This window comes from Oncorhynchus keta, chromosome 34 (genome assembly GCF_023373465.1).
Source record: "Oncorhynchus keta strain PuntledgeMale-10-30-2019 chromosome 34, Oket_V2, whole genome shotgun sequence".
NCBI lineage: Eukaryota > Metazoa > Chordata > Actinopteri > Salmoniformes > Salmonidae > Oncorhynchus > Oncorhynchus keta.
Window position 1 is genome coordinate 13954447 of NC_068454.1, and position 13132 is coordinate 13967578.

At 45.4% G+C, this 13132-nt stretch overlaps 1 protein-coding gene across 9 annotated transcripts in view; it reads left to right on the forward strand.

The window, feature by feature from the left end:
- Nucleotides 1-13132, forward strand: part of LOC118376230 (guanine nucleotide exchange factor DBS-like) — a 113048-nt gene that overhangs the window by 81245 nt on the left and 18671 nt on the right. For 7 of the 9 annotated variants that reach the window (XR_008089841.1, XM_052493206.1, XM_052493211.1 and 4 more), the window contains 12 exons: nucleotides 1009-1073; nucleotides 1207-1280; nucleotides 2093-2159; nucleotides 3527-3642; nucleotides 3752-3821; nucleotides 3951-4043; nucleotides 5726-5818; nucleotides 6784-6909; nucleotides 7711-7932; nucleotides 8165-8257; nucleotides 8417-8495; nucleotides 8611-8704. Coding sequence is in view for 8 of the 9 variants with exons in the window: in XM_052493206.1 (XP_052349166.1) it covers nucleotides 1009-1073; nucleotides 1207-1280; nucleotides 2093-2159; nucleotides 3527-3642; nucleotides 3752-3821; nucleotides 3951-4043; nucleotides 5726-5818; nucleotides 6784-6909; nucleotides 7711-7932; nucleotides 8165-8257; nucleotides 8417-8495; nucleotides 8611-8704 (1192 nt within the window). In the remaining variant the exon portion in view is untranslated. The remainder of the gene's footprint in view (nucleotides 1-1008; nucleotides 1074-1206; nucleotides 1281-2092; nucleotides 2160-3526; nucleotides 3643-3751; nucleotides 3822-3950; nucleotides 4044-5725; nucleotides 5819-6783; nucleotides 6910-7710; nucleotides 7933-8164; nucleotides 8258-8416; nucleotides 8496-8610; nucleotides 8705-13132) is intronic. The other 2 variants (XM_052493207.1, XM_052493208.1) reach the window with 2 other exon arrangements.

Consider the following 13132-nt stretch of genomic DNA (forward strand, 5'->3'; position numbering starts at 1 on the left):
CCTAACATACCACCAGTCCTAACATACCACCAGTCCTTACATACCACCAGTCCTTACATACCACCAGTCCTAACATACCACCAGTCCTAACATACCACCAGTCCTTACATACCACCAGTCCTAACATACCACCAGTCCTAACATACCACCAGTCCTAACATACCACCAGTCCTAACATACCACCAGTCCTTACATACCACCAGTCCTAACATACCACCAGTCCTAATATACCACCAGTCCTAACATACCACCAGTCCTTACATACCACCAGTCCTAACATACCACCAGTCCTAACATACCACCAGTCCTTACATACCACCAGTCCTTACATACCACCAGTCCTAACATACCACCAGTCCTAACATACCACCAGTCCTAACATACCACCAGTCCTAACATACCACCAGTCCTTACATACCACCAGTCCTAACATACCACCAGTCCTAATATACCACCAGTCCTAACATACCACCAGTCCTTACATACCACCAGTCCTAACATACCACCAGTCCTAACATACCACCAGTCCTTACATACCACCAGTCCTAACATACCACCAGTCCTAATATACCACCAGTCCTTACATACCACCAGTCCTTACATACCACCAGTCCTTACATACCACCAGTCCTAACATACCACCAGTCCTTACATACCACCAGTCCTTACATACCACCAGTCCTTACATACCACCAGTCCTTACATACCACCAGTCCTAACATACCACCAGTCCTTACATACCACCAGTCCTAACATACCACCAGTCCTTACATACCACCAGTCCTAACATACCACCAGTCCTTACATACCACCAGTCCTTACATACCACCAGTCCTTACATACCACCAGTCCTTACATACCACCAGTCCTTACATACCACCAGTCCTAACATACCACCAACATAGAGTTAATGCTCTTTTAACTGGAACAGTCAATGTATATTTCGATACGTGTATAGTGTCAATTTCCCACCTCATGTCCGCACCTCTCTCTTCCTCTGCGCCATAGCAAAGAGAGTGCTGGAGAAGAGTTGTTCAGAGGGAGACTCTGTGAATGAGGTCAGCAGTAGAACAGTAAGTAGAGGTTCCTCTTACTTTGGTCAGTCTTTTACTGTGGGGTAGTATTGTCATACCAGTAGTATGTATGTTAAATGAGACACTAGCTCCAGTCATTTCAGTAGATCCTCATCCTATCCTGTGTTCTCAGGTGGAGGGCCAGCTACAGAGCAGCAGAAGTACCTCACTGTCAGAGGAGGACGAGAACCTGGCCATCCTCAGAAAGTAAGTTCTGTCTATGTTCTGTCAGCTGTGATGATGTATGATGGCTAGTGTCTTCGTTATGTCTGACCATCTGTCTGTATTGAGTCTTTGATGTTTCTCTGTGTTGTGTTGTTTTCTCTGTGTTGTGTTGTTTTCTCTGTGTTGTGTTTCACCCCATAGAAATAAGAATGATAAAGGCTCCCTCCCTAGTCATCTGGTGTCTGTATCATGTATGGCCTGTTTGTAAGCTATAGCATCTGACCCGTCTGTATTGTTATAATAAAATCACGTCTGGCCAGTCTATAAATTATAATATAATTATGTCTGACACGTCTATATTATTATAATATAATTATGTCTGACCAGTCTATATTATTATAATATAATTATGTCTGACAAGTCTATATTATTATAATATAATTATGTCTGACAAGTCTATATTATTATAATATAATTATGTCTGACCAGTCTATATTATTATAATATAATTATGTCTGACAAGTCTATATTATTATAATATAATTATGTCTGACAAGTCTATATTATTATAATATAATTATGTCTGACCAGTCTATAAAATATAATTATGTCTGACCCATATAGGGAGGCAAAATTCCGGTAACTTTCCAGGAATTCCCAGTTTTTCCAAAAACATAGTGGGAGGATTCCGGATTTCCTGTTTATTCCCTCTCAATCCCGGGAATCTTCCAACTGGGATTCCTGGAAAACCTAGGATGTTGGGGGAAATTACCGGAATATTGCAACCCTAAACCTGTCTAAATCATGCCCGACCTGTCTATATTCTGTCTGACCAGTGCTATGTCGCTCTGTAGACATGTAATGAATGAGCTACTGGAGACAGAAAGGGGGTACGTGGAGGAACTGCACTGTGTCCTACAGGTGTGTATCCCTCTCCCCTGAACCATATGAATCCTCAATCCCTCTCCTCTGGGCCCTATGAACCCTCAATCCCTCTCCCCTGGACCATATGAACGCTCAATCCCTCTCCCCTGAACCATATGAACCCTCAAACCCTCTCCTCTGGACCATATGAACCCTCAATCCCTCTCCCCTGAACCATATGAACCCTCAATCCCTCTCCTGTGGGCCATATGAACCCTCTCCTCTGGACCATATGAACCCTCAATCCCTCTCCCCTGGACCATATGAACCCTCTATCCCTCTCCCCTAAACCATATGAACCCTCTATCCCTCTCCCCTAAACCATATGAACCCTCAATCCCTCTCCCCTGGACCATATGAACCCTCTATCCCTCTCCCCTGGACCATATGAACCCTCTATCCCTCTCCCCTGGACCATATGAACCCTCTCCCCTGAACCATATGAACCCTCTATCCCTCTCCCCTGGACATTATGAACCCTCAATCCCTCTCCCCTGGACCCTATGAATCCTCAATCCCTCAGCCCTGAACCATATGAACCCTCTATCCCTCTCCCCTGGACCCTATGAACCCTCAATCCCTCTCCCCTGGACCATATGAACCCTCAATCTCTCTCCCCTGAAAACTATAAACCCTAAATCCCTCTCCCCTGGACCCTATGAATCATCAATCCCTCTCCCCTGGACCATATGAACCCTCAACCCCTCTCCCCTGGGCCATATGAACCCTCAATCCCTCTCCCCTGGGCCATATGAACCCTCAATCCCTCTCTCCTGGGCCATATGAACCCTCAATCCCTCTCCCCTGGGCCATATGAACCCTCAATCCCTCTCCCCTGGGCCATATGAACCCTCAATCCCTCTCTCCTGGGCCATATGAACCCTCAATCCCTCTCCTGTGGGCCATATGAACCCTCTCCCCTGGACGACATGAAACCTCAATCCCTCTCCCCTGGACCCTATGAACCCTCTCCCCTGAACCATATGAACCCTCAATCCCTCTCCCCTGGACCCTATGAACCCTCAATCCCTCTCCCCTGGACCCTATGAACCCTCAATCCCTCTCCCCTGGACCATATGAACCCTCAATCCCTCTCCCCTGGACCCTATGAACCCTCAATCCCTCTCCCCTGGACCATATGAACCCTCTCCCCTGGACCATATGAACCCTCTCCCCTGGACCATATGAACCCTCCCCCCTGGACCATATGAACCCTGTCAGTCTTCTTCACCTGTGTGCATATGTCCTAAGTATTCAGCTTACCCTCTCCAAATCATGAGCTCAATCATTGGAGGCGCTGGTTCACAAAACTGACCTGAGATCTGTCTCTTGGTCATCCTAAATAATCTTTCTGTGTATTTCAGGGCTATGCCTCAGAGATGGACAATCCAGCCATGGTCAGCCTCATGCCCGCTCCTCTGCAGAACAAGAAAGATGTGCTGTTTGGCAACATGCCAGAGATCTACACCTTCCACAAGAGGTAAACGAGCCCCCCCCCCTAGTGGTTAATAATGGTACTTACACAGTGATCGAACTACTGTCATTGTACTAACTGACTGATCATCTCTCTGTTTCTTGTCATCTTCCAGGACCTTTCTGAGGGAGTTAGAAGAGTACCAAGGCTGCCCGGAACTTGTGGGTCGTTGTTTTCTGCAGAGGGTGAGGGATTGGAGATATGTTGTGTCTAAATCACTAGTCTGATTGTGAAGCAGGGTATTCCTCTCTTTTCTTTATTTTCTCTCTCTCTCTCCCTCTCTCTCTCTCTCTCTCTCTCTCTCTCTCTCTCAGATGACAGACCTGCAGATCTATGAGAAGTATTGTCAGAATAAACCTCGCTCTGAGAGCTTGTGGAGACAGTGCTCCGACTGCACCTTCTTCCAGGTACACACCTTTTACACACATCCCCTTAGGTACACACCATATACACCTGCCCTAAGGTACACACCATATATACACCTCCCCTGAAATACACACCATACATACACACCTCCCCTGAGGTACACACCATACATACCTCCCCTGAGGTACACACCTCCCCTGAGGTACACACCATATACACCTCCCCTAAGGTACACACCATATATACACCTCCCCTGAGGTACACACCATATATACACCTCCCCTGAGGTACACACCATATATACACCTCCCCTGAGGTACACACCATATATACACCTCCCCTGATGTACACACCATATATACACCTCCCCTGAGGTACACACCTCCCCTGAGGTACACACCATATACACCTCCCCTGAGGTATACACCTCCCCTGAGGTACACACCATATACACACCTCCCCTGAGGTACACACCTCCCCTGAGGTACACACCATATACACACCTCCCCTGAGGTATACACCTCCCCTGAGGTACACACCATATACACACCTCCCCTGAGGTACACACCTCCCCTGAGGTACACACCATATACACACCTCCCCTGAGGTACACACCTCCCCTGAGGTACACACCATATACACACCTCCCCTGAGGTACACATCATATACACCTCCCCTGAGGTACACATCATATACACCTCCCCTGAGGTACACATCATATACACCTCCCCTGAGGTACACACCATATACACCTCCCCTGAGGTACACACCATATATACACCTCCCCTGAGGTACACACCTTTACACACCTCCCCTGAGGTACACACCATATACACCTCCCCTGAGGTACACACCTCCCCTGAGGTACACACCTTTACACATCTCCCCTGAGGTACACACCATATACACCTCCCCTGAGGTACACACCATATATACACCTCCCCTGAAATACACACCATATATACACCTCCCCTGAGGTACACACCATATACACCTCCCCTGAGGTACACATCATATAGACCTCCCCTGAGGTACACACCATATATACACCTCCCCTGAGGTACACACCATATATACACCTCCCCTGAGGTACACACCATATACACCTCCCCTGAGGTACACACCATATACACCTCCCCTGAGGTACACACCATATATACACCTCCCCTGAGGTACACACCATATACACCTCCCCTGAGGCACACACCATATATACACCTCCCCTGAGGTACACACCATATATACATCTCCCCTGAGGTACACACCATATATACACCTCCCCTGAGGTACACACCATATATACACCTCCCCTGAGGTACACACCATATATACACCTCCCCTGAGGTACACACCATATACACACCTCCCCTGAGGTACACACCATATATACACCTCCCCTGAGGTACACACCATATACACCTCCCCTGAGGTACACACCATATGGTGTGGTCCTTCTGTAGCTCAGTTGGTAGAGCATGGCGCTTGTAACGCCAGGGTAGTGGGTTCGATTCCCGGGACCACCCATACGTAGAATGTATGCACACATGACTGTAAGTTGCTTTGGATAAAAGCGTCTGCTAAATGGCATATATTATTATTATATTATTATTATATTATATTATATACACACCTCCTCTGAGGTACACACAGACCCCAAAAAGCTTCAGGCCTGAGTGGTTATTATTTCCTACTAATCTTTTCTCCCTGTTCTGGTCTGCACCAGGAATGTCAGAAGAAGCTGGAACATAAACTGGGCTTGGATTCCTATCTCCTGAAACCGGTCCAGAGGATCACCAAATACCAGCTCCTGTTGAAGGTATATCATCTATAAATATCTAATCTGCATTAGGGGAAACAGCACCACTGCCTCACCCCTCTGCCCCTCATCCCCTATAGTCCATACCTTATCAGCCCAGCTCCATCCTCTCTCCTTTACTTCCTCATGCATTAAAGCTGACATCCCTAAAGGGAACACAGCACCACTGACTCACCCCTCTGCCCCTCATCCCCTATAGTCCATACCTCATCAGCCCAGCTCCATCCTCTCTCCTTTACTTCCTCATGCCTTAAAGCTGACATCCCTAAAGGGGACACAGCACTACTGCCTCACCCCTCTGCCCCTCATCCCCTATAGTCCAAACCCCATCAGCCCAGCTCCATCCTCTCTCCTTTACTTCCTCATGCCTTAAAGCTGACATCCCTAAAGGGGACACAGCACCACTGACTCACCCCTCTGCCCCTCATCCCCTATAGTCCATACCTCATCAGCCCAGCTCCATCCTCTCTCCTTTACTTCCTCATGCCTTAAAGCTGACATCCCTAAAGGGGACACAGCACCACTGACTCACCCCTCTGCCCCTCATCCCCTATAGTCCATACCTCATCAGCCCAGCTCCATCCTCTCTCCTTTACTTCCTCATGCCTTAAAGCTGACATCCCTAAAGGGGACACAGCACCACTGTTCTCCCAGGTTCTTCTTTTTGTTTTGTTGGTGAAAGAAGCATCCAGCATCGTGGAGGGAAAAGAGTTGCTGTACATATTCTGATGTTCTATCGCCAGCGTGATGATGTCAGATGGGGAAAACTGTGTTGGTTGTTTGCAGTAACTTCTTTGTCGTTGTCATGTCCCAAAGGGACATGGTAGTTTCCCCAATTAAGGATTCTCGCTTTGTTGTCTCAAACATTAAAATATTTAGGTCCATATTAATATCCTTTGTACTTTGTTCTTTATACACCATTCCATTACAGACCTAAAACGTCAATGTGTGTCTTTGAATTGTAGGAGCTGCTAAAGTACAGTAAGGGCTGTGAGGGGTCAGAGGCCCTGCAAGAGGCGCTCACCTCTATCCTGGGAATCTTGAAGGCTGTCAATGACTCCATGCATCTCATTGCTATCACTGGATACGATGTGAGTTTATCATCGCTCAACTTCACATTGTATGAAATGTACTGCATATTGTATCAAATGTACTGCAAATTGTTATGAAATGTATTGCATGTTATGAAATGTACTTCATATTGTATGAAATGTACTGCATATTGTATGAAATGTACTGCATATTGTATGAAATGTATTGCATATTGTTATGAAATGTACTTCATATTGCATGAAATGTACTGCATATTGTATGAAATGTACTGCATATTGTTATGAAATGTACTGCATATTGTATGAAATGTACTGCATATTGTTAAGAAATGTACTGCATATTGTATGAAATGTACTTCATATTGTATGAAATGTACTGCATATTGTATGAAATGTACTTCATATTGTATGAAATGTACTGCATATTGTATGAAATGTACTGCATATTGTATGAAATGTACTGCATATTGTTATGAAATGAACTGCATATTGTTATGAAATGTACTGCATATTGTATGAAATGTACTGCATATTGTTATGAAATGTACTGCATATTGTTATGAAATGTACTGCATATTGTATGAAATGTATTGCATATTGTTATGAAATATACTGCATATTGTATGAAATGTACTGCATATTGTTATAAAATGTATTGCATATTGTATGTAATGTACTGCATATTGTATGAAATGTACTGCATTTTGTTATGAAATGTACTGCATATTGTATGAAATATTGTATGAAATATCAGATATGTCAATATTACATGAGTCAGCAGCACCATAGCTTATGATGGCACATTAACTTTCTCCTGACCTGTGACCCCTCTTCTGATAGGGTCACCTGGGTGACCTGGGCCGGCTGCTGATGCAGGGGTCATTCAGCGTGTGGACGGAACACAAGAAAGGTCACGCCAAGGTCAAGGACATGGCCCGCTTCAAGCCTATGCAGAGACACCTGTTCCTGCACGAGAAAGCCCTGCTCTTCTGTAAGAGACGCGAAGAGAATGGGGAGGGCTACGAGAAAGCCCCGTCCTACAGCTTCAAACAGTCCCTTAGTGTGAGTCTGTCTGTCTGTCTGTCTGTCTGTCTGTCTGTCTGTCTGTCTGTCTGTCTGTCTGTCTGTCTGTCTGCCTGTGTGTCTGTCTGTGTGTCTGTCTGTGTGTCTGTCTGCGTTGTGTGTCTGTCTGTGTTGTGTGTCTGTCGGTCTTACCAAGTGTTTGATATTGCAAGTGAGTTAAAATAGATGCTTTAGATGGTAACATTTTCCAACACGGTATGCCCTCTACCAGATGAGTGCTGTGGGCATCACTGAGAATGCCAAAGGTGACAACAAGAAGTTTGAGGTCTGGTGCAACTCACGGGAGGAGGTGTACATTGTGCAGGTGCGTGACCAGCACTCAAACCCTGTCCATTCAACTGCTATAGATTACATGACGATGTATTTATTTTTTACATTGACACACAAATCACATCGGACTCTGTTTGGAATGTAACACATATATCTGCACAAACCAGTAACGGGTTTCATCGTTGTAATTCAGGCCCCGACGACTGAGGTGAAAACCACGTGGGTGAATGAGATCCGGAAGGTTCTGACAACACAGCTGGAGGCCTTCAGAGGTAGACCTGGGGTCATATATTATTTGTTTTCTTTCTAATACTTAGAGTGTATTATATTCTAATTACATTGAGTGTTACATTGTTCAGTGCTCATGATAAGGTGGGACTGTGGTAGATCTCCCTGCATGTCTTCCAGAAGCCAGCCAACAGAGGTCGTCAGACGGACTGTTCCAGTTCCCTCCTACCGCTGGAGAACCTGTCAGCCTTGGGTCAGTCACCTGACCCATATTGACCTATCACTGAACCCCTCCCACACTTGTTCCATATCAAATCACATTTTATTGGTCACATACACGTGATTAGCAGGTGTTATTGAGGGTGTAGCGAAATGCTTGTTCTTCCAGCTCCGACAGTGCAGTAAATCTAACTGGTAATATCTAAAAAATTACACAACATATACCCAATGCTCATACCTCCATACCTCATCAGCCCAGCTCCATCCTCTCTCCTTCACTTCCTCATGCCTTAAAGCTGACATCCCTAAAGGGGACACAGCACCACTGACTCACCCCTCTGCCCCTCATCCCCTACAGTCCATACCCCATCAGCCCAGCTCCATCCTCTGTCCTTTACTTCCTCATGCCTTAAAGCTGAAATCCCTAAAGGGAACACAGCTGTCTATGATCTGGCGGACTCACTAAACACAAATGCTTTGTTTGTAAATTATGTCTGAGTGTTTGAATGTGCCCCTTGCTATCCGTAAATACAAATCGTGCCGTCTGGTTTGCTTAATAGAGTGGTTCCCAACCAGGGGTACTAGGTCCCCTTAGGGCACTGAGCATATCCACAGGGGGTACTAGGACACCTGGGGGTACTGGGTCTATCCACAGGGGGTACTAGGACACCTGGGGGTACTGGGTCTATCCACAGGGGGTACTGGGACACCTGGGGGTGCTGCGCCTATCCACAGGGGGTACTGGGTCTATCCACAGGGGGTACTGGGACACCTGGAGGTACTGGGCCTATCCACAGGGGGTACTGGGTCTATCCACAGGGGGTACTAGGACACCTGGGGGTACTGGGCTTATCCACAGGGGGTACTAGAGAAGAATCATGAGACCAATAGCCTGCTGGTAAAATGCACATGAGGGGGTACTTCAGGGGTCCTCCGGGCAGAGCAACATTCAGTTGGTGGTATAGAGCAACATTCAGTTGGTGGCACAGAGTAACATTCAGTTGGTGTTATAGAGTAACATTCAGTTGGTGGTACAGAGTAACATTCAGTTGGTGTTATAGAGTAACATTCAGTTGGTGGTACAGAGCAACATTCAGTTGGTGGCACAGAGTAACATTCAGTTGGTGTTATAGAGTAACATTCAGTTGGTGGTACAGAGTAACATTCAGTTGGTGTTATAGAGTAACATTCAGTTGGTGGTACAGAGTAACATTCAGTTGGTGGTATAGAGTAACATTCAGTTGGTGGTACAGAGTAACATTCAGTTGGTGGTACAGAGTAACATTCAGTTGGTGGTACAGAGTAACATTCAGTTGGTGGTATAGAGTAACATTCAGTTGGTGGTACAGAGTAACATTCAGTTGGTGGTACAGAGTAACATTCAGTTGGTGGTACAGAGCAGCATTCAGTTGGTGGTACAGAGTAACATTCAGTTGGTGGTACAGAGTAACATTCAGTTGGTGGTACAGAGTAACATTCAGTTGGTGGTACAGAGCAGCATTCAGTTGGTGGTACAGAGTAACATTCAGTTGGTGGAACAGAGTAACATTCAGTTGGTGTTATAGAGTAACATTCAGTTGGTGGTACAGAGTAACATTCAGTTGGTGGTACAGAGTAACATTCAGTTGGTGGTACAGAGTAACATTCAGTTGGTGGTACAGAGTAACATTCAGTTGGTGGTACAGAGCAGCATTCAGTTGGTGGCATAGAGTAACATTCAGTTGGTGTTATAGAGTAACATTCAGTTGGTGGTACAGAGTAACATTCAGTTGGTGGTACAGAGCAGCATTCAGTTGGTGGTACAGAGTAACATTCAGTTGGTGGTACAGAGTAACATTCAGTTGGTGGTACAGAGTAACATTCAGTTGGTGGTACAGAGTAACATTCAGTTGGTAGTACAGAGTAACATTCAGTTGGTGGTACAGAGCAGCATTCAGTTGGTGGTACAGGGCAGCATTCCTTTGGTGGTACAGAGTAACATTCAGTTGGTGGTACAGGGCAGCATTCCTTAGGTGGTACAGAGTAACATTCAGTTGGTGGTACAGGGCAGCATTCCTTTGGTGGTACAGAGTAACATTCAGTTGGTGGTACAGAGCAGCATTCAGTTGGTGGTACAGAGTAACATTCAGTTGGTGGTACAGAGTAACATTCAGTTGGTGGTACAGAGTAACATTCAGTTGGTGGTACAGAGCAGCATTCAGTTGGTGGTACAGAGTAACATTCAGTTGGTGGCACAGAGTAACATTCAGTTGGTGTTATAGAGTAACATTCAGTTGGTGGTACAGAGTAACATTCAGTTGGTGGTACAGAGTAACATTCAGTTGGTGGTACAGAGTAACATTCAGTTGGTGGTACAGAGTAACATTCAGTTGGTGGTACAGAGCAGCATTCAGTTGGTGGTACAGAGCAACATTCAGTTGGTGGCACAGAGTAACATTCAGTTGGTGTTATAGAGTAACATTCAGTTGGTGGTACAGAGTAACATTCAGTTGGTGTTATAGAGTAACATTCAGTTGGTGGTACAGAGTAACATTCAGTTGGTGGTATAGAGTAACATTCAGTTGGTGGTACAGAGTAACATTCAGTTGGTGGTACAGAGCAGCATTCAGTTGGTGGTACAGAGTAACATTCAGTTGGTGGTACAGAGTAACATTCAGTTGGTGGTACAGAGTAACATTCAGTTGGTGGTACAGAGTAACATTCAGTTGGTAGTACAGAGTAACATTCAGTTGGTGGTACAGAGCAGCATTCAGTTGGTGGTACAGGGCAGCATTCCTTTGGTGGTACAGAGTAACATTCAGTTGGTGGTACAGGGCAGCATTCCTTTGGTGGTACAGAGTAACATTCAGTTGGTGGTACAGGGCAGCATTCCTTTGGTGGTACAGAGTAACATTCAGTTGGTGGTACAGAGCAGCATTCAGTTGGTGGTACAGAGTAACATTCAGTTGGTGGTACAGAGTAACATTCAGTTGGTGGTACAGAGTAACATTCAGTTGGTGGTACAGAGCAGCATTCAGTTGGTGGTACAGGGCAGCATTCCTTTGGTGGTACAGAGTAACATTCAGTTGGTGGTACAGGGCAGCATTCCTTTGGTGGTACAGAGTAACATTCAGTTGGTGGTACAGGGCAGCATTCCTTTGGTGGTACAGAGTAACATTCAGTTGGTGGTACAGAGTAACATTCAGTTGGTGGTACAGAGCAACATTCAGTTGGTGGTACAGAGTAACATTCAGTTGGTGGTACAGAGTAACATTCAGTTGGTGGTACATAGTAACATTCAGTTGGTGGTACAGAGTAACATTCAGTTGGTGGTACAGAGTAACATTCAGTTGGTGGTACAGAGTAACATTCAGTTGGTGGTACAGAGTAACATTCAGTTGGTGGTACAGAGTAACATTCAGTTGGTGGTACAGAGTAACATTCAGTTGGTGGTACAGAGTAACATTCAGTTGGTGGTACAGAGTAACATTCAGTTGGTGGTACAGAGTAACATTCAGTTGGTGGTATAGAGTAACATTCAGTTGGTGGTACAGAGTAACATTCAGTTGGTGGTACAGAGTAACATTCAGTTGGTGGTACAGAGCAACATTCAGTTGGTGGTACAGAGTAACATTCAGTTGGTGGTACAGGGCAGCATTCCTTTGGTGGTACAGAGTAACATTCAGTTGGTGGTACAGAGTAACATTCAGTTGGTGGTACAGGGCAGCATTCCTTTGGTGGTACAGAGTAACATTCAGTTGGTGGTACAGAGTAACATTCAGTTGGTGGTACAGAGCAGCATTCAGTTGGTGGTACAGAGTAACATTCAGTTGGTGGTACAGAGTAACATTCAGTTGGTGGTACAGAGTAACATTCAGTTGGTGGTACAGAGTAACATTCAGTTGGTGGTACAGAGTAACATTCAGTTGGTGGTACAGAGTAACATTCAGTTGGTGGTCCAGAGTAACATTCAGTTGGTGGTACAGAGCAACATTCAGTTGGTGGTACAGAGTAACATTCAGTTGGTGGTACAAAGTAACATTCAGTTGGTGGTACAGAGTAACATTCAGTTGGTGGTACAGAGTAACATTCAGTTGGTGGTACAGAGCAACATTCAGTTGGTGGTACAGAGTAACATTCAGTTGGTGGTACAGAGTAACATTCAGTTGGTGGTACAGAGCAACATTCAGTTGGTGGTACAGAGTAACATTCAGTTGGTGGTACAGAGTAACATTCAGTTGGTGGTATAGAGTAACATTCAGTTGGTGGTACAGAGTAACATTCAGTTGGTGGTACAGAGTAACATTCAGTTGGTGGTACAGAGTAACATTCAGTTGGTGGTACAGAGTAACATTCAGTTGGTGGTACAGAGTAACATTCAGTTGGTGGTATAGAGTAACATTCAGTTGGTGGTACAGAGTAACATTCAGTTGGTGGTACAGAGTAACATTCAGTTGGTGGTACAGAGCAACATTCAGTTGGT